General features: G+C 38.7%; 1 protein-coding gene, 1 long non-coding RNA gene and 2 other non-coding genes across 6 annotated transcripts; 1 reads left to right on the forward strand and 3 right to left on the reverse strand.

Annotated features, from left to right (window-relative positions):
- Positions 1–4,911: 4,911 nt before the first annotated feature.
- fbf1 (Fas binding factor 1) lies at positions 4,912–16,462 on the forward strand. 3 transcript variants are annotated; one of them, XM_028042911.1, is made up of 31 exons: positions 4,931–5,014; positions 5,244–5,366; positions 5,547–5,577; positions 6,064–6,114; positions 6,198–6,243; positions 6,323–6,386; positions 6,466–6,516; positions 6,606–6,738; positions 6,860–6,934; positions 8,143–8,274; positions 8,362–8,473; positions 8,702–8,829; positions 8,922–9,015; positions 9,784–10,203; positions 10,284–10,349; positions 10,422–10,468; positions 11,871–11,923; positions 11,997–12,044; positions 12,125–12,256; positions 12,331–12,431; positions 12,522–12,728; positions 12,887–12,994; positions 13,794–13,933; positions 14,017–14,135; positions 14,251–14,373; positions 14,465–14,641; positions 14,740–14,916; positions 14,986–15,123; positions 15,210–15,309; positions 15,384–15,529; positions 16,310–16,462. In XM_028042911.1, the coding sequence occupies exons 2-31, from the start codon at positions 5,364–5,366 to the stop codon at positions 16,397–16,399; spliced, it is 3,312 nt and encodes a 1,103-aa protein (XP_027898712.1). In that variant the 5' UTR covers positions 4,931–5,014; positions 5,244–5,363; the 3' UTR covers positions 16,400–16,462. The 3 variants fall into 3 exon arrangements, 2 of the variants coding, with proteins under 2 accessions (XP_027898713.1, XP_027898712.1); XM_028042912.1 differs by having other exon boundaries at positions 4,914–5,366; positions 15,396–15,529; XR_003598747.1 differs by lacking the exons at positions 15,384–15,529; positions 16,310–16,462 and having other exon boundaries at positions 4,912–5,366; positions 14,740–14,911.
- Positions 16,168–17,580, reverse strand: LOC114160346 (uncharacterized). The gene is made up of 5 exons (XR_003598748.1): positions 17,436–17,580; positions 17,233–17,274; positions 17,003–17,059; positions 16,755–16,821; positions 16,168–16,565 (listed from the first exon to the last, which is right to left on the reverse strand). It is a non-coding gene; the product is annotated as an uncharacterized LOC114160346 (long non-coding RNA).
- On the reverse strand, positions 16,640–16,712 carry LOC114160565 (small nucleolar RNA R38). Its single transcript, XR_003598785.1, has one exon. It is a non-coding gene; the product is annotated as a small nucleolar RNA R38 (small nucleolar RNA).
- On the reverse strand, positions 16,888–16,962 carry LOC114160566 (small nucleolar RNA SNORD49). Its single transcript, XR_003598786.1, has one exon. It is a non-coding gene; the product is annotated as a small nucleolar RNA SNORD49 (small nucleolar RNA).
- Positions 17,581–19,216: the final 1,636 nt, after the last annotated feature.

Below are 19,216 nucleotides of genomic sequence, written 5' to 3' on the forward strand. Positions count from 1 at the left end.
TGGTATCACATCTCTAATCTTAAGCAATAAGCCAAAGAACAATTGTAAAACAAATAAAACAAAGTGACAATGTGACATTTTGTCTCTTTTATTGACACAAAGAGGTGTTTTGTTGAGTCACGGTGATTCATTTTTTCTAAATGAATATTTTTAGACAATCGCAATTCTTCTTTAAAATAAATTTTAACTTTATAGTTACATTAATCTTCCAAAAAAGCTTAATGAAGGAGTGAATCTTTTGGTATTTAAACTCACAAAAGACTGGGAAAGGAGGAACCCTAATAAAGACTAAATGCCAGCGATTTTCTTCAAAGCTTTTTTGTCATTGGGGGAAAAGATTTTACAAATAGGGTACTTTATCAAGTCTCATTGCACTTTTTTCTCACAATCAATTATTTTCTCTGAATATGTGAATTTTTTTTCGCACTCTATTTGCATATTTCACCCTGACTGAAATGAGACACATGCTCCGAGGCACGCATCCCATCGGAGGATTATGAAAAATTCATACTTGTTGCTCAGCCTGTCGAGATAACTGCAGAGTAATTGAATTTATTGTGACACAGGAGGGAAACATCGCCTTCTGAGAAGTCCTCCTCCAGTTTGGAGGAAACTAAATATCCCTGCATTCGTGGCGTTCCAGTGCAAATATTTAAAACACAGAAGATGTTTTTGTTTAATGGATGTGATAAATGAGTCGAAAGAAGCCAGAAAAGCTTGTTTTGGAAATCTGACAGGAAAGGAGTGGTGATGTCTGCCCCACACTGAGCTAAGGAGTGTTTACTGATGCGTTAACACTAAAAGATTTAGAAGGCAAACAACACAATCTCTTCTAGAAAATGTTTTAGGTACGGCCCTGACTTGCCCCCCCCCTGTTGATTGTCCACCTATGTGCAACTCAATATCGGTATCAATAATGCAGTTATGTAAGATGAGCTGTAAAGAAAAAATATAAGAAGCCTTGCTACAAGTCATATAGGGGGTAAGCTAACATTTTGAAGAAGTTTCTCTGGTTAGTTAGGATCAAAATTGATATTTTTGCCTAACATGCAAAACACTGGGTTTGTCAGAAAACTACCATGGTACAACACCTCAAACACGCTAACCCTACAGGATCATAGTAAGGGAAGAATTATGACAACTTTCTATCTGAAAAAGCTATTAGACCATTGCATCACGCAGATGTTAATGCAGTTAAAGGTGGTTTCTACAAAGTTATCAGGAAAGCAGATTAAAACAAACGCACACCACACTTTTTAGATTGTTCTTTGCAAAATAAATGTCAAAAACCATGTATCATGCATCATATCATTTAAAACACATAAAATACACTAAAATATGTAGCTGCAACACAGCGGAATATAAAGCAGTCAATGTAGTATGAATGTTCTTGAAAGGCACTGCAAAATCAACAAAATAAATTGTTCATCTTGTTTTTTGTTTGTTGTTGGGGTTTTTTCTAGTGGATTCAGATGTCTGCCTACTCTCTACAGAGGAAGACTCTGATCAAAGGAACATGGCCGACACAAACAGTGAGAGCTGTCCTGATGTGGCCTCGCCCTCGATGTTCAGCAGGGGTTTTCATTCCTGAAGCAGGAAGTGTCAGCAGAGGTTCAAATTCCACTGGAAGATGGATGATACCTTACAAATGCTGAATTTGAGCCATTAGACATTATTCATGACCTTCAGGCTTGTGTTTTTCTTGTTTAAGGGGAGTATGTTTCTGATTCATACATAAAAAAGGTCAGGAACTACAAAGTGCACTTTAAAAAAATATATTCTCCACAATTAAGTTAATTATTTTAAAGTCCAGGGTTTTATTCTGCCATTAAAGTAAAAAAAAAAAAACTTCATCTTTTCTTCTATGGTGAGGTTAACAGAAATGTGGACTTTGCATAAAATAACTTGGACTCAATTCAGACTTAGATCACAATTTTGATAATTTTAAGCTCAACAATGAAATTACAAAAGACTTGATGCTCAAATTAGACTTTAATACCATTGACTCCATTGACTCATAAATTCTTCCAGACTTAAGCCTTTTAAATATTTGATTTCTTCCACCAAAAGTAAATGTGTCCCTTGCATTCCTTCAGTCGACTAAAGTTCATTTTACTGATTTTCAGTCAGTTTACACTAACTACCCAGAGTTCCTACATTTGACACAACAACCAGTAAAGTTGCAGATAAAAAGCATGAAGAAATACAATGATGTTATCCAGTGCCATATGGAGAAAATTGGCAACCTTCGCATGTCCTCAAAATATAAACCTTGAAATTATTTTTTTTAATAATTGAACTTGCTGAAATGTAAATAAATGAAAGCCTTAACTATGAAACATTCTTAAACTAACTTTTCAATAATGTAGTTTCCAGTTAATTTTCTGCAACCTAATAAAGCACCTTTTAGAAAAAAAAATAGTTGAACTAACAAAGCTGTCTTGTGTTATTATGTTCCTTCGTGAAATCCAGTCATTTAATAAACACATGATCTTTATCAGCCTAAACCTTTTTTTCTTATTTTAGATCAATTAGAACTACCATTTTTGTTTCTTTCCAAATATCAAAAAGAAGCAAAAGTAATAATATTTTGCCTTCTAAACTAGGTCAAAGGTTTTAGGAATCCTTCCTCCAGGGGGTTTGCTGGAATTTTGGATATTCCTCTTTACAGAGCTAATGTAAGTGAATCAGATTCTCCTATTATAATACATTTTATCTATTATAAAATGTATTGTATTCATTATAAAAAACTAAAAAAACGTATCTTTGTTTTTTTTTTAAATTTGGGCTTCTGTTACATTTGTGGCTCATTCCAGCATATAAATAACAAAGCAGTTCAGCATTAACAGTTTTTGGAAACTGTAATTAATCATATATTTGGGCAATTATTTGTTTCAGACTATAAATTGGATGGACTTATGCCTTGAATGGGGACTTAAGTGAAAAGACATCAGTGTTACAAGAGACTTGTAGGATAAAATACTGTCTTAGTCCCACCCTCTGAATAGATTACTATTGTTTTCAAACTCAACTTTGACCTGTACTGCACTTAAACGGAAAGATCAGGGTGGTATTCAGAGATATTTAAAAAACGACTGCAGAAAACATCAGTCAAATAAAAAAAAAATGAAAATACTGTTAATATTTATGTAATCTAGAGCAAATAAACAGAATTTATTTCTGCAGACCAAGAATGAAGGTGTCAAATCTGACTTTATGTCAAAGACGTTAAACTTAATAAAAGAAATGGTTTTTTTTATGAGTGACATTTAGACATATTTATATTTTTACTTAAAACAAAGTGTTTTGGATAGAAGGTGCTTAGACCTCTTAGCAGTATGGGAACAAAATGTTTTTATTTATTCAGCTTATTTAAATCTATCTTCCTACCTCCCACAAAACAAGCTAGGATAAATACTGTAAATACATGCTAGATTAATTGAAAAAATGTGCCTCAACCATCTCAATAAGTCCTTTGACTATGACTGTTTCAGCACATTAAATACAGATGTGGGGAAACCGCATTTATCTTAGAAAATCTTAGCTTTCCCGATTTCAAATGGCCGAGATTATGTACTTTGCTGAGTCATCCTGTGAACCTTACAGCTTTATGTTGTTGTCACACTGTAATCCACATGACTAAATAAAGCAGTAAAATGCCTCTTTGTTGTGTTTTGTGTGTCCTGCTGGAACTCAATGAAGCACAGAGACAGGCTTTGCTGTCGTCTTTTAAAGAGCTTATTATGATGAATAGCTCTCTGGTCTTTTTGATAGTCTGTCCAAGTTTTTCTTGGACGCTGGATAAAGCAATAAAAGTCCAAAGGAAAGATTTAGAAAGTCTGAGGAAATAGGACTACTGGGGAGCACAAAGAATAACTTGAATAAATAAAAGAAAACTCATATTTATTATGCGAAATGTAATCTCTTCATTACCTGAGTAAATATAAAATTATCCAAGCTTGTAAATTTTCAACCAAACAGCAGCTGGATAATCCATTTGAAATACTGTATGGTTGCAAACTATATTCTATATGTCTGAAATGAGTCATGTACATTATGTTTACATTTTCTAAGATAAATATTACTAGATTATGTCCGCCAGGCATACTGGAATTTTTTGTGCCATTAAGTGACTGCACTGCAAACATTGCTTTCCTTAAATGGAGAATGGAGATTCTATAGCTACAATTGAATGGTTAAGATCAAGAGTGACCAAGTCCAGTCCTCAAGAGCTGCTCTTGTGGAGTAGGTCAAAGCATATTCATGTATATGTAGAGTGACTCAATCAAAGTCCATGCCTAAATCTAACGGAGAATATGTGGTAACACTTGAACATTGATGTTCAGGGGTGCTCTCCATCCAATCTGACTGAGACTGAGGTAGGAAAGGTCGTTCTAAAAGAGTGTTTGCTTGTCCTACTTGGTCTGTCTCATAAAGTCCATTAATGAACAGTGTAGTTGTAACATGACACATCTTTTGAAAGCACTGCATCAGACAGATGGCTTACAAATTTCATTTGACCTATATTACTGAATACATTTACGAAAGTAAAAGCAAATGTTTTGTGTATTTCATCTCTGGCTTAATAGGAGACAAATGATTAGGTTCACTACCAATGACTTGAGGACACATCAAGCTTTGACCTCACCTAATGAAATAGTCTAATGAGGATATTTATCTGCTTTATCTTCCGCCAACTGGTTTCACCATTACACACTTTTGACGCCATCTAGTGGCGAACCTGTCTAGTTCATCTCACCAATGTTGTTTTTTTTCTCTCTCGGATGAAAATGTCAACTGTTATGTGTAAGAAATTTGTTTTTCGAATATATTCCAAGCTACATGTTGTAAATTCAACGTATTACCATAAAATATTTAATAGAACTACATTGCCCAGATTGCAACTGGATCAGTAAACAGGAAGCTCATGCTTTACCGGTACCACCGTGTATAACAGTCTGTATGAAAACTATCCAGGTTTAGGAAACATTGTTTCGTACTCATCATTATTTATGTATGTATATTGCTAACCATTAGGTTTGTGCTTTATTAGCCAAAGAGTATAACGGGGCTTGACACACTGTATTCCTGACGGTGGGATATATTACCGTGAGGTTGGCTCATTTAGGAACTTGGTAAATAAACGCTAAAGACAGCCTTTTGGATAAAAAAAAAGCGTGTGTATCTCTACCTGTTACAATGGAACCTGCTATTTATGGTTCTTCCTGTCGCTAATATAAAAGAAGACGCGGCGTAAAGCAACGGAGTGGTTACCAGTGGAGACAGGAGACGCCTAAACAGATTTAGCTAGCTTTAGCTCGTTAGCTTCCTTCAAATCTTTTCGCTTCCAGCCCAGATTCGTCATGGTGAGTTAACCCGTCCTTTTTCTAGGGTCAAAGGATGTCCTGGAGCTGTTACACAATGTTTCTTCTGTATAAATCTAAATTGTTCAATACTTTTCCATTCTTTAGGAATTGTGTGAAATAATAGCATCCATGTTAGTGTAAATAAAAATATACTTTCGTTATTTTTGTGGCATTCCGCAGCCTACAAAGCCGACGAGTAAAAACTCCCAAAGTAAGTTCAAAGGATGTTTGAAAGCCTTTATTTGTTTGTTAAGATGATTTTTTGAAAAGTTAATGAATACATATTTAAAATTGGAATATTGCATCAAACCCTTAAAAAATGTATTTTTAAAAACAGATATGAAAAGTATGTCTTCATAAGTATGTTTCTTAAGCATGCCTGCTAAAAGGTTGTTATTTTCAAAAAGTACTTTTAATCTGACAAACTAGTTGGGACTACTGTATTTGCGATTCTAATTTATTGACTTTGCAATAAAATTTTGACCTTGACAGCCTCAAAAATAATAAAATAATTGTAAATTAAGATTTTGATAAAATCTTTAAATCTCACACTTCTAGGCTTCTCTTTACCAATTCCTATACAATATATTTTTCAGCAGGAGATTTTTATTTCCAGTCTTGCAGCACATCTTTATCAGAGGTGTTCATAAATGTATCAAAATCCATCTAATTGTGCATTTGCTGTGGTTTCCTGAAGACCTTTTTGAAGATGATGACATACTTGACAGCTTATTCGATGACGATTCAAGTAAGTGACGTTTAGGAGTAGTAACTCATATAGAAAGTATTGAAGTTTACCACACTAATTTATTTGATCATATTACCCCTTAGAGCAACCAACGAGATCGAAGGGGGCTCGTGCTGGACGGCCAAACGTGTAAGCTGAAGGAAAACAGGAACTGTCTACTTCACTGTAATAAATGAGCTTTATGGGCTTTCTTTTCTTGCTTTCCCAGCTCATCTCCCACTAACAACATGTTCAGTAGAATGGCGGAGGAAGTCAGGAGGGACGACTTGGAGGTAAAAGAGAAAACATGTTAAAACAGAGGACCAATTTGGCCTGTTTGTATGTCATAAATAATTGTTACCTTTGCTTAAGGCCTCAGATGTCTCTGAGGCTGATCCCAGCGAATTGCTGAAGAACCTGAAGGTAGATTCTTATCAAATTAGCAGAAGCAGAGACTAAATTTGCCTCTTGTATTGTTTGTGCCTTGAATAAAGTTTACTCTCTTTCCTCAGGGCATGGATGATTTAGAGGCAGACTTGTTTCCATCAAAGAAAAAGCTTCCCCTACAAACAAAGTCAGTCGGTAATGAAGACCCAGTGAAAGACTCCTCTGTGTTAGAAGGTAATGCAAATCTTGAGGGAGCAGGTAATTCAAAGCAGCATGTTCTTGCATAAAACATTGTTCTCATTATTATATTTCCCTCACTACTGGCTTTAAAGGTTGTCAGAGCAATCAAAAAAGGATTTGTCTTCCTTTTTTCTTTCAGATAAGGCCACAGGAGGAGGGAAGAAGCCAAACACTGCCCCTTCATCCTCAGCACATAAGTACAATGACTTCTTTGGTGAGTGACCGTCAATGTCAGGTTAAGATTGAGCTTCAAACAACTTGGGTATTGTTGACCGTCAGCTTTACTTTCCTTGTCTTTAATTGTTGCCTCTGATCAGTAATGGAGGTAATGATGAACATCTGATCAAGTTTTCCGAACATGAACTTTAATGTATTTAAATTAAGGTTTAATTGGTTTCAGATTTGTACATAAATTGGCAACCAAACAAATTCAACTTAATGCTGAGCAGCAAGCTGGAACCTTTCTCCAACTAAGTCTTGTATTTTACTCAGTTCTTTACCTAAAAAAAACAACAAATATTTGAATAATTTGTACAGCCAGATGGGTCATATTTTTGTATCAATTTCAACCTAGAGGATGTTTATTTACTTTTTTAAATGTGAAACTAGTGGAATTTATTTGCATTGCTTAGACAGAAAAAGGACAGAGAGAAAGAAGATGACCGCTGTGTCTAAGAACCAACAAATTTTGATATATGATATTGAACACCATATTTTTTCTAGATATTTTTCCATGGTTAAACTACCAGTAGTGGGTAATATTGAATTCTGGATTAGCTTTTAGGCGGCCTAACACTTGTTAACAGGGGTCTGTCCTTTGACAGAATGTCTCAAAGGAACTGGAAGTGTTTGAAATGGAAAAAAGATTTGAAGGCTCAATTCAATTTAAAGATTAACTTTAAAGACATCAGTGAATTTTGAAATGTCTTGGCAAAATCAACAATCCAAAGGACTTGTGTGTACTCCATCGAAAAAATATCCACTGTCCTACTTCTCAAGCTTTTCTCCAAATATTTACAGAATTATATAGTGTGCAGTTTAAACTCCTTGGTTGCTTCAGATAAATCAGTAAAAACAAAGAGAATCTATTTGTGCCTTTCAAGGCAGTGTGAATTATGTGATTTGTTCAAGAATATAACATTTTTAAAGAATTGAACACATTTTAATATTTTTATTTCAGAGTTGATGTTTATCTCCGCAATTTTCTTACTTTTGGTTAAATCTTTTCAAACCCATTTTGAAAAGATGGCATTAATAATAGTATTCCTTCAACACATTCTCACCTAATGATTTACAAGATGCCTGAGTTCAGAATAAGCATAACAGAGGCTCTCGGCTTCTGTATCTCGTTTACCGCTTTTCACTTTGAAGTGAACAAACATCATTAATTATTAAAGAGTCTTCTTACGTCTGCAAATCTAGACGACCCCCTGGCTGATTCACTTGATGACCTGCTTCCGGATGAAACCAGGCCTGAACCTAAACCCCAGCAGAGCAAGCCTGACAAATCTGTGCCGCCTGCATCAGCATCTCCCATCCTGAGGAGCCAAATGAGTGAGCTGCATGCTTGTCGAGGATTTTGTTTCTCCGGTATCTAGCATACACTTAGTGAAGACGGGGATGTTTCTGCCTGTTTATCAGCAAAGACGTCGAAAAAAGAAGACAAGGATGATCTCCTTGACGCCCTCGGGTTTGAGAGACACAAAGACGATCCCAGGAAGAAAGAGTCTCCACTTTGGTCTTCCATAGAGAAGTAAAGGCTCAGTTTTTATTTTTGCCTTTCTCGCTCCTTTTGTTCTTGTTTTTTTATAGTGCCCAGTTGATAAATAATTACTGTGAGCCTTGGGCTTTAGTGTGCAGCTCAGAACTAAGACAATATTTTCCCCAACACATATACAGTCATTTTCTATTTTGTTTTAATTGGCTGACTGCATATGATTCCCAAGAATATTTCCCATGTCTTGTTTCTTCTTATTTCCAGGAGAGAAGCGCCTCAGAGACCTCGTACCAGAATTCAAGATATTCTGGATGCCTCCACTTCAGCCCGACCGCCCACAGGCGAGAGGAAGGACGAGAAGCTACAACAGGAGAAGAACCTTAGTCTGAAAGGTGGGAAAACATTGCAGCTTTTGTTGTTCGAATGTCTCCAAGCAATTACTGCCCTGACATATTAATGTTATAACCCGGATTCTGTTTGTCAGATCCATTTGTGGAAGATGACCTCACATTTGGGTCCTATCAGCCGACTATAGCGACCACACCCGAGGGCCGCCAGTCCCGCAGACAGTCTGTCAGGTGTGTCCAGGATTCCTGGGTTTTTTTCAGTCAGAAGTCATAGAGTGGCACAATCAAAGGGGGCCTAGAGGCAGCAATGCGTACTACTTTAAAGGTGTGGCCCTTTAAAGACATCATGATGTTTTTTCCTTAAAAGCTTGAGAGGTAAAACCTCAATGAAACATAAATTTTTCTATGCATATGGACATTTGTAAATTATCAGTAGTGTCCCTAGAAAATTTTCATAAGGGTGGCCAGAGCAGGCCAGTAAAAAATTTAGTTGACTCTATATGAATTTCTATGAAATGAACATGATACTCAAGGGGAGCCGACGGGTTTAGCAACAGGTTTCAAGAGGGACAATACAGGGTCATGCTTCCAACCCTTCCTGGTTTCCACTTGGGGGGGCCACTGCAAATTATGCCAGTTAGTTGCCAAATCCAGCATGTTCTACAACAGTGCAATTATGGGGTAAAAATCTCAAATGGGATCTTCCCAACTCAGTAAAAGCTTCCACAAAACCAGAAAAGACTGGAATTTGATTCAAATTCCTAAAAATGTCAATTAAAGAAAGTGCATTATAAAAAAAGCTACCATTTCTTACTCCCTCTATCTTGTTCAGTAAAGATATCATCTATAATTTTCTGACAAACTTTTGTACTTATACTATGGTCAAAATGGGTCAAATTCTCAAAATGGGTAAAGCTTTCCAAAGGCTAATCCTTTGGAAAGCTTTAAAGATGTGCTCCTATAATATTTTGCGTTTCAACTTTCTTTCTGTATGGTTAGATTTTCTACCGAAGACGTCAGAGTCTCTTCCCCAGAGAGAAAACCCCAACCCAGTACCCCACCAACCAGCCGACACAGAAACTCGGCGGAATGGCTTGGCCTCACAGCAAACGACGAGTTTGACGATTTAGAAGAACGTTCTAAAGCAGTGAAAAGTTCAGCTTCGTCTCCAAACGTTCCCTCCTCTCCTGTACTGGAGAGAAAGTCTTCGTTGACTGGAAATCAAGCCGCATCTGTCCTAAGAATGACAGAAGATGCTCCAAACTCCAAACAGAGCAAATCTGATGTTTCTAAAGGCAAGAGGAAGGATGAGGAGGAAGAGTATGACTGGTTGGACGGGGCACTGAGCAGGAAGAAGGCTCTATCCGAGACAAAAGCTCCTAATCAGGGAGACTCTCTGAAAATGGAGTCAGTTGTCAGGTATCGCGCTGAGAAACACACTGGCTGACATGATAGATTGAGTTTCTTAGTATTGAACATTATGACAATCCTTTTTCCAGTAACCAAGATAAGGCGGCACCTTTCAGAGACAGAGAGGAAACATTCACATCCATCAGAGACATCAGGTAAGATTGTTGTTTTCTAACATCAGATCAAATCTTTCCTCTCCTCTTTAATAAAATGTTTTTTTGTTTCAGTCCTGTGGCTCATTCCACTCCAGTCAGAGAGGAGAAGCCAAGTCAAGGTATTTACCTCCTCTGTCTTTCATCCACTCATTTAAATGAAATCAAATACTCATCAGACCAAAACATTCTCGGTTCTGCTTCTCGTGGTGCCTCCCTCCCCCATATAGATGGCATTAATTCTTCCTCATACCAGTCAGTTTTAACCTTAAACACAGATTCACCCACTGTTCAGTATCCCGTCCCCTCATCCCCAACAGCCCCTCCTCTTCATCACACTCTGAGATCGTTTCACTCCCCTGATCGCCCCCCTCAGGTTGCTAGCCTTGTGGTAGGTTCCAGTGCTGGAAATAGTCATCCTCAGTCTCAGTTCAGCCAATTAGCTTCAAGCGAAAGATCCGACAGGCCGAGGGAGCCCACTTCAGGGGAATCTCTGCAAAAGCCAGGATTACCGGGCCCTTCTTCTGCTGTACTTCCTGGCACAGTGTGGTGTAGGTAACCGCAGGGGATTCACTGAGTTAATTACAGCTCCTGCACATTTTGTCACACTACAGCTACAAATGTCAATGTATTCTACAGGAATTTTATGCAGCAGATCAACACACATACTTACTATTGCTGAAGTGGTAAAAAGGAGCATGTATGTTGTTGTTTTAGTAACCCACATGTAAACTTTTTATGTTACAAAAATCTGACATATTTTATAAATAAAAAGCTGAAAAATGTTGCATGCAGTGGTATTCGGCTCCCTTTATTCTGTTTCTCCTAAATAAACTCAGGGAAATTTGTGTGATTTAGTCCAATTAAAGGTTAATGTATTTTGTGAAGATTGGGTGGATAAACAGCACCATTAGGACCAAGAAACACAAGGGACACAGGTCAGGGATAAAGAGAAAAGTATTATTTTGAGTTAAATTATAGGACAACATCCCCAGCTATGAATATCTCAGCTCTATGTTCAACCCACCGTCTGGAAACGGAAAGAGTAAGGAACAAATTTAAACCAACCTGACAGGCTAAGCAAGGAAAACATTAATCAGAAGCAACTGATTGAAATATTGTGACTCTGGAGTAGCTGCAGAGATCAGTGACTCAGATGGGAGTATCTATTGACAGGACAGCATCCATAAAAAAAAGTTTCTGTTTGCAATTTATCACATGTAGAAGAATATGTTCTGGACAAACAAGATCAACACTGATATATTTTTGCCTTACTTGGAAAACAATATTCGTGTTGAAAAACTGATACTACACGACCCCTGAAAACACCATGCATATGTTAAAACATGGTGTTGCGTTACTTTATGTAGGTCTGTCACATACAATCCCAATAAATACATTAAAATATGACTATAATGTGACAAAAATGACAAAATATTGCAGGGAGTGGCAGCCTTTCTACTTCATTTTGACACTGTCTATCAATATTCATTGTGAAGACCTTTATGACTGTATTCTTTCTAGCAAGTCCTCAGCAAAACCCAACAAAGGGAACATCATCTACTGTTCAACAACAGGTACTCTTGCCATTTCCACATAAAGCTCTTATGATTGCAAATGATAATATTACGTTGTCCTCCTCTTGAATAGGTGTCATATACAGCAGACGATCTTCAGCAGTTGCTACTACAGCAGCAGGTAAGGACATATTCACTGTCCTCTGCTGATACATCGGATTCTTCTCCTGTATTGTTCTTGATTCAGCTTCTCTTCTAAAGATGATGCAGACTCAGTTGCTGGGTCTGGGCAATGCTGCTGATGCAGGAGCTCTGCAGAGACTTAGAGAGAAGGAGCAACAGCATGGAGAATGCCAGGCTTTACAAGCTCGCATCATCCAGTTGGAGGGAGAGGTAACTGCTAGCCAAGCTTCGCTTTTCCTTCGTTGGTCGGGTTCACTGCCCTGATCACAAATCTGACATTCCAGGTGAAGATGTTGCAGCTGGAGCGGGACCAAAGCCAGATGATTTTAGAGAACATCCAACACAGGCATAAGCAGAATATGCAGCTCCTGGAGAACACACACAAGTAATGCATGTCGAGTTAAAGGGAAAAAAATAAACTCTCTGCATTTAAAGTAGCGTGTGCTTCACAAGTGTTGTATGCATTTATTTTAAGAACTCGCGTGAAGCTGCTGGAGGAGTCAGCAGCCCAAAGAGAGACCCGAGCTCGGCTGGAGTGCGAGGAGCTAATGGAGCGCCTGGCTACGTTAACAAGGTCAGCCGAGCAGGAGCGCTCAGAGCTGCAGGCTCAGTACCACCGAAAGCTGGCGCAAGCCCAACAGGACAGAGACCGAGAGGTGGAGAGGCTCCGAGATCTTCAAAGGTAAGCTGGAATCATTTAAGCAAGAAAAGAGCCCAAAACAGAAACAGCATCTATTAATACTGTGTGCATTCCTATACATATAAATCACCATGAATTTTAGTAGGTCAAAACTTTCATGATTGTTGTATTTGGTACATTTATCCTATTGTTCTTTCTAGAAAATCTATCTTAGAGATGAAAAAAGACCACGAGGAGCAGCTTCAGAGGTTGAAGAGATTAAAGGACGAAGAGATCGATGCTGTTACAAGCGCAACATCTCAGACCAGGTGAGACTTTGTCATTTATTACCTTCCATTTTCTGCATTTTCTTCTCATCCTGCATGCAAAGCTGGATAATTGGGGCTCTACTTTCTATTTTAATGGTGAGCCCAGACATGGCAGTGTCAACACAGCACATTTTCAACTCTAATCCCCACTGCTCTGCCCTCTGTCCCGTCATTATCAAGACAGGACATAGGAAATGGCAACATTTCTAAACTTTTCTACATGAGGCAGCAGATTTCTGCCCACCAAAGACTGATAGTCAGTCATTCTCCTGCTGCAAAAAGGATTTGGCTTCTGATTGTTAAAGCTCTTCCTGGTTGCTTACATTTGTCCACAATCCACTCCACTGCCCGCTGGTGATGTCCATTAAGCTTCTGGCACCTCATCAAGACCGCTTTATTCAAACTCAATCCCACCCTTAAATATTCTCATGAGGGTAAAGAACCAATCTATCATTTCTTTCTATCACCTTAAAATGCCGGGTTTCACGAGGGCTGAGAAGTGTTTGAGATGTTAAATAAGTGAAAAATAAAAAATTTGATCCCTTAATCTTCTGCTTATCTGAGATTGGTTCAAAAAGGCGATAGGTCCAGGAAAGACACTATGATACTTGAACGTTTCCACTTGAGTCAGTGTCTGATCCCCAACTGCCTTCTGTTACACAGTCTGAGAACTAAAGCATTTCTTTACTCAACATGACCAAAGTTACTTGTAGTATTATTTTCTTGCTATCCCGATGTATATTTCTCATAGCAACTTCCAAGCTAATCCACCTCTACTTTCCACATTACATTTGTACAGATCTCTCTCAGGGGTGATTGAGCAGATGGAGCAGTTCTCTTCCCGGCTCGGAGAGCTCTCTTCTCGAGTGGAGAGCACGCACGAGCACACCGCCCACGGCCTAGAGCAAGGGGCACGACACCGGGACGAGCAGCTTCGAAGTATGTACATCCACACTGAACGATCAGAAGACTCTGTATTAAAAACTAAAAGTGTAAGCACCTGGCTTCTCCAAATCTTCCAGTAATGCAGGAGCGTCTGGCCCAGCAGCAGAAAGCCATGGCAGAGGAGAGAACGTACCTGAAGGAAATCATTTCAAGGATGGACTCTCAGATCAGCGAGCAGCAAAGGCAGCTGGAGAAGGTGAGCAGACTGTGTCAGGGAATCGTCGTTGTGGTCGACGTGTTGTTACGATTGCTCTAGAAACGCTCTTGTAGATCCTCAAAATCATTGTGAAGCTAGCTTTTATTTGCTTCAGGAACGCTGGAAAGTAACGGCGGAGCAGGCAAAGGCCGAGTCCACCCAGAGGGGCCTGGAGGAAGAGCGACGCGTCTTCTCTATGCAGATCAACATGGAGCGGGAGGAGCTGGAGAGAGCGAAGGTGAAGCCGACAAGCGTCTCAGTTGTAACTGAGGCATTAGCGGTTGCCGTGCAACTTCACCACGTCTGCTATGTGTCTTTCTACCTTTTAGAGCTCATTGCTGGAGGAGCAGAAGTCTGTGATGCAGCATTGTGCAGAGGAGAGGAGAAAACTGGCAGCCGAGTGGACTCACTTCCACACGCAGGAGAAACAGAGGCATGACAAAGCCGAACGGGAGGTCAACAGCCTCTTGGAGAGGAGAGAAGGATCCATCATCAGTCTGGCACAAGTGAGTCACGCAATCCCTTTTTTTATGCTTGATTAGGCTGCTGTACTTTTAGAGGAAAGGAAATCCAGATTTCCATTAATGTATTTTCTGTTTCGCAGGAACAGGCTGACTTGAAGCTTCGCATGGCTGAATTAAAGCAGAAGGAGATGGCCGTGACACAAGAGAAAGAGACTCTTGCCAGACTAAAGGAAGAACTGGACAGAGAGAAGGAGAAAGCCAATAGTATGGCTCTGAGACTCAAAACAAGAGCCGAAGAGGTTGAGGCCTTCAGCAAGGTGATTTCCTCCCACGCTGACCGCCGCAGCCTTCAAAAGGTTTCAGTTCTGACTCTTTTGTTTTCACAGCTTGCAGCAGACAAGTATGAGGAGGGCGAGCAAGCATTGCTAGAGGCGAAACGCGTGGAGTCGGAGCATGTGGCTCGACTAAGAAATATCCAGTCTCAAACTGAGAATTTGAGGCAGCAGGAGCAGCGGATCCTAAAGGTGTGTCATTGCACAAAGCAAAGACCTCGATATGTCTTAAAAAAACTCTTTTATTGGGTATTAAATAAAAATGTTATTTAATACAGGAGCGCATGCAAGGAAAACATCTGCAGGAAAATACAGAAAGGCTTAGGGAATATTCCACCATCTCACCTTTACCTCATATTATTCCACCTATTTTAACAGGTTTGAGCGAATGTCTGATTTAAGATGTATATTTTTTTTGTATAAGGCAAAAAAACCTCATTTTAACTTTTTAGTTTCTTCTGTAGACTCTGTTCCAGTGATTCCTTCTTTCCCTGAACTGACAACACCCGTCAGGAATAATCCTTCAAATCCTCTGGACAACTATCAGTCCATGACGCTTGAGGCCAGTCTGGCCCTGTGGAAGTACACAGCGGAAAAGGTTACTGGTTATTCTCTCGTCACAATTCAGACTTTTTTTTTTCTTGCCAGCTTTTAAAGAATAAATAGAAATCTTAGAATGCCACCATTTCTAACGGTCATATTGTGAATACAGTCAACAAATCCACAGACTGAAAGATGGTTAAAAGCATTAGAAAACTTATTAGGAAGCAGCCTGAAAATAGATTCCCATACATTTTGAACCAATGTCGTTATTTGTACTTAGGAATGCTCCTGAAATTGTTTACTAAAACCACCCAGTAAAGAAAATTTTTGACAACTCACTGCCATCTTAATCTCAAACTACCAAAAGTGACTTCATAAATGTCATGAAAGCTAAAGTACTAACCAAAAAGCATTTATATTTCTAGATTTTAAACTTTTACAAATATTTTGTATAATGAAGCTGAATCCTTTCCATAAATGTGAAAAACATAGGCAGCCCTCTTAATACCAAGCATTTTTAAACTTAAAAAAAAAAAAACTTTTTAAAGCTTTCTGGTTGCAGATATTTTATGCAAACATAAACTGACTATTTTGTGGCCTCTAAAATTTTGTAAGAGCCAGATATTGTCTGGCTCAGAGTTTCAGTTTTCAGTAATCTTGATAATAAATGAATTAAACAACTTAAGCCAGAGATTTGTTCCATTAAAGATTTTATTTTCTGAAAATTGGTTTAAAAAAAAAACAAAAACACCTCAAGTCATTTTCTTACTAGTAAGCGTTCCTTATACATTTTGAGAAACCAAGAGCTTCACATTTTCTCGTTTTTCTCCCCCAGGATCGTGAATTCCTCCTTGAGGAGCAAATTTTTCTAGAAAATCTAAAGAAGAAATCCTACAAGTTCAACACAGACAGTAAAACCTGCTGATCCGTTTGCATCTTTGGATTTGTATTATATCTGTACAGTTTTTAAATAAAGTTTTTCAATACGTGTGGTTTGGCTCATTCAAACATTTTGCTCTCAATTTTTATTAAGCATCACATCTCCTGGTTCCTTCAAACTGCTCTTGTGTCAGCTTGTTTGCTAGCTCCATCTGTAAGGTAAAGACAAATATGTAAAATATTACAGCTTATTGATCTATAGAAATATGGTGCATGGCATTATGAACCAAGCCTCAGGTTACCAGAACTCAACAAAATTATTTTTCAGACAGGGATAACTTGTATCATCACTGGCTTGATTTAAAATAAGCAAATGTTCAACAACAAAAAAAAAAACTTACACACGAGTGTCCTCAAGAGCCCAGAGTGGCCTTAAAAATTGAGCTCTTGCAACTGATGCGCCTGAACCTAGGAAAGATACAACCTGTTGATTATTGTGTTATTAGAATATACATAAAGCTTCAGCATTTCATTTCTCAGAAACGCTCTGAATAATCGTCAGATGTCGCATCAGACAGCACTTCCTATGCGTCAGTTTTCATCACTGAAGCGGTGGCAGAATCAATAATACAAATTGTGCAGGACAAACCTTTTTTTGTTGTTGTTGTGGTACACCACTTCTTACATATGGATCCTCTCCACAGCCCTGCAACAAGATACGACATTATTGATCTTCCATCACGAACACTTGTCTTTACACATCCCCCTGCAGTAGATCAGACAGCATTGATTTCCACACCACTGTTTCAGACAGGGATAACAAACTCATCACATGAACTGTAGCAGAAGAAAAGTTTCCAAGTTGTCTGGATGTTTTACCTTCTCAAACGTACGTCTTCAGCAACATCTCCAGATAGAAACCTGCAAATAAGCAAGACTGTTTTTAAAAGATACAGCACAGCCCCACATCACCGGACTTTTAACACGTGGTAGCCGGGCTAGCGACGAGCTAGCAGCGGCACATGCTTCATCTATCAGCCGGCTTTTACACAAATAAGTTCGGTTAGTTGTTTAAAGATTACCTATTTAAGGCGGGTCATCTCTGGAGGACGTCACATTATCAGGCAAGTTCAACTGTATGGTTATAGTCATTGTTACAAAGTCTGTCGTGTTCACTGACTACACGACTTCTCATCGGAGAGATCTGGAGTGGCTGAAGTCTCGCGGTGTTGGGTTCTTTATATGTTGTAAACGTCACGAATCACGTGGTTTATTACGTTTCTTATAGGGAAAAAAATCTATTTAAAGTTGCTACTTTTTCGCTTTATATATATGTGTAACCTATATAAAATTACATTTAATCTCATTTGAGTGCCCTAAATTTTTACTGCAAACCATTTATTATTTCCCTCCCACTGCACAATAATGCACTACTTTGTGTTGATACAAACAGAAAATACTAATAGATCAATTGTTCATCTCTAAATGTGTTTCTTTGTGAGGACTTAAGTTAATTTTTAATTTTATCTTTCTCTGCAAGGGTTTTCTTTAGAGTTTGCAAGATTTTCCATCTCAATTTAACGCTTTCTGTGTTCTTAAGCCTACTTCAGTGTGATTAATGTGAACAGCATTATTGACGTTTTGCCAAATATTCTCAACTGCAAGGTCTGGACTTTGACTGGGCCATTCTTGCACACATTTGTTTCTCTGGCTGTATGTTTATCCTCTATCCAGCTCTGTCCATATTCTCATTAAACTGAGAATATGATCTGTCTTTGAAGAAAATCCTCCCAATAGCCTGATGCTGCCACCACCATGTTTTGCTGTGAACATGCTTCTAACGAGTATGCAATGAGTTTGCAGCACACAGAGAAAACCTAAAGAGAATGTGTGATCAAGTGGTGTTGATCTACTTATTGTAGTTTAAATGGAGTAGCAGCTGACTGTTGAGGGAGGAAATAAATTAAAGTGCAGAACAGATGTCCGAATCATGCGCAGTGCGCTGGACAATAAATGCGCATAAATGCTCCACCTTTACGTTATTAATCTCACCTCAGATGACAAACGCCAAATATACAACATATAATTACACTGCTTACGCTAATGGTGGTCTAAAAACGAAACCAGTAAAAACGTAAATGTCGGATTCCCTTCTCACCCTCGTCTTGATAAGTACTGAGAGCAGTTCGCTGGTTTCGTATCCAGACTGGTAAAGCGCAGCTGACCAATTGGTGACAGTTTCAACTTTACGCACAGAGAACATCGTGGATCTGACTATCGATCATTAAAAGAACAATTTCTGTCAGAGTATCACCTCTGATCTGGACCCTTTAACTGACCAGAGGCTTTGGAGCGTCTAGCGCAGCTGATCCGCTTCTGCGGGGTTTTTCTCCCGCGGAGGGGAGTGAGTGCAGAATCAGGTAACGATCGTCATTTGGCGAAATGTTACCTGATTTCAAAAACGTTCTCGCTGCAGAGAAAAAGCTAACTGTCTCGTTTGATGACTATAGAATGGAAATAAAATGATTTTTTTTTCTTTGACGGACAACGAAAAAACTCTAGCGCGACCTCTGTTCCAAACTACGAACATCATCGCCCCCACCCCCTTCTTCAGTTTTTTTCCCCTAAGATCAGTACATAACTTATTGGTGTTTTACCATCACCACCAGGTCTGAAATGTGCTTTAGCCTTTGAGTTGCACCACAGCGCAGCAGAGTTGAAACATCCAGGAGAACAGGGCCAGCTTGCTTTTATGAGTATTAGCATCATGGAGCAGCTGATCGCGGTGACAGAAACGTAAACAATGGAGGGAGGAGAGAGATGCGCATTGTGTAGCTGGAAAAACATGAACTATTTTGAGTTT

This window comes from Xiphophorus couchianus, chromosome 16, assembly GCF_001444195.1.
Source record: "Xiphophorus couchianus chromosome 16, X_couchianus-1.0, whole genome shotgun sequence".
Taxonomy (NCBI): domain Eukaryota; kingdom Metazoa; phylum Chordata; class Actinopteri; order Cyprinodontiformes; family Poeciliidae; genus Xiphophorus; species Xiphophorus couchianus.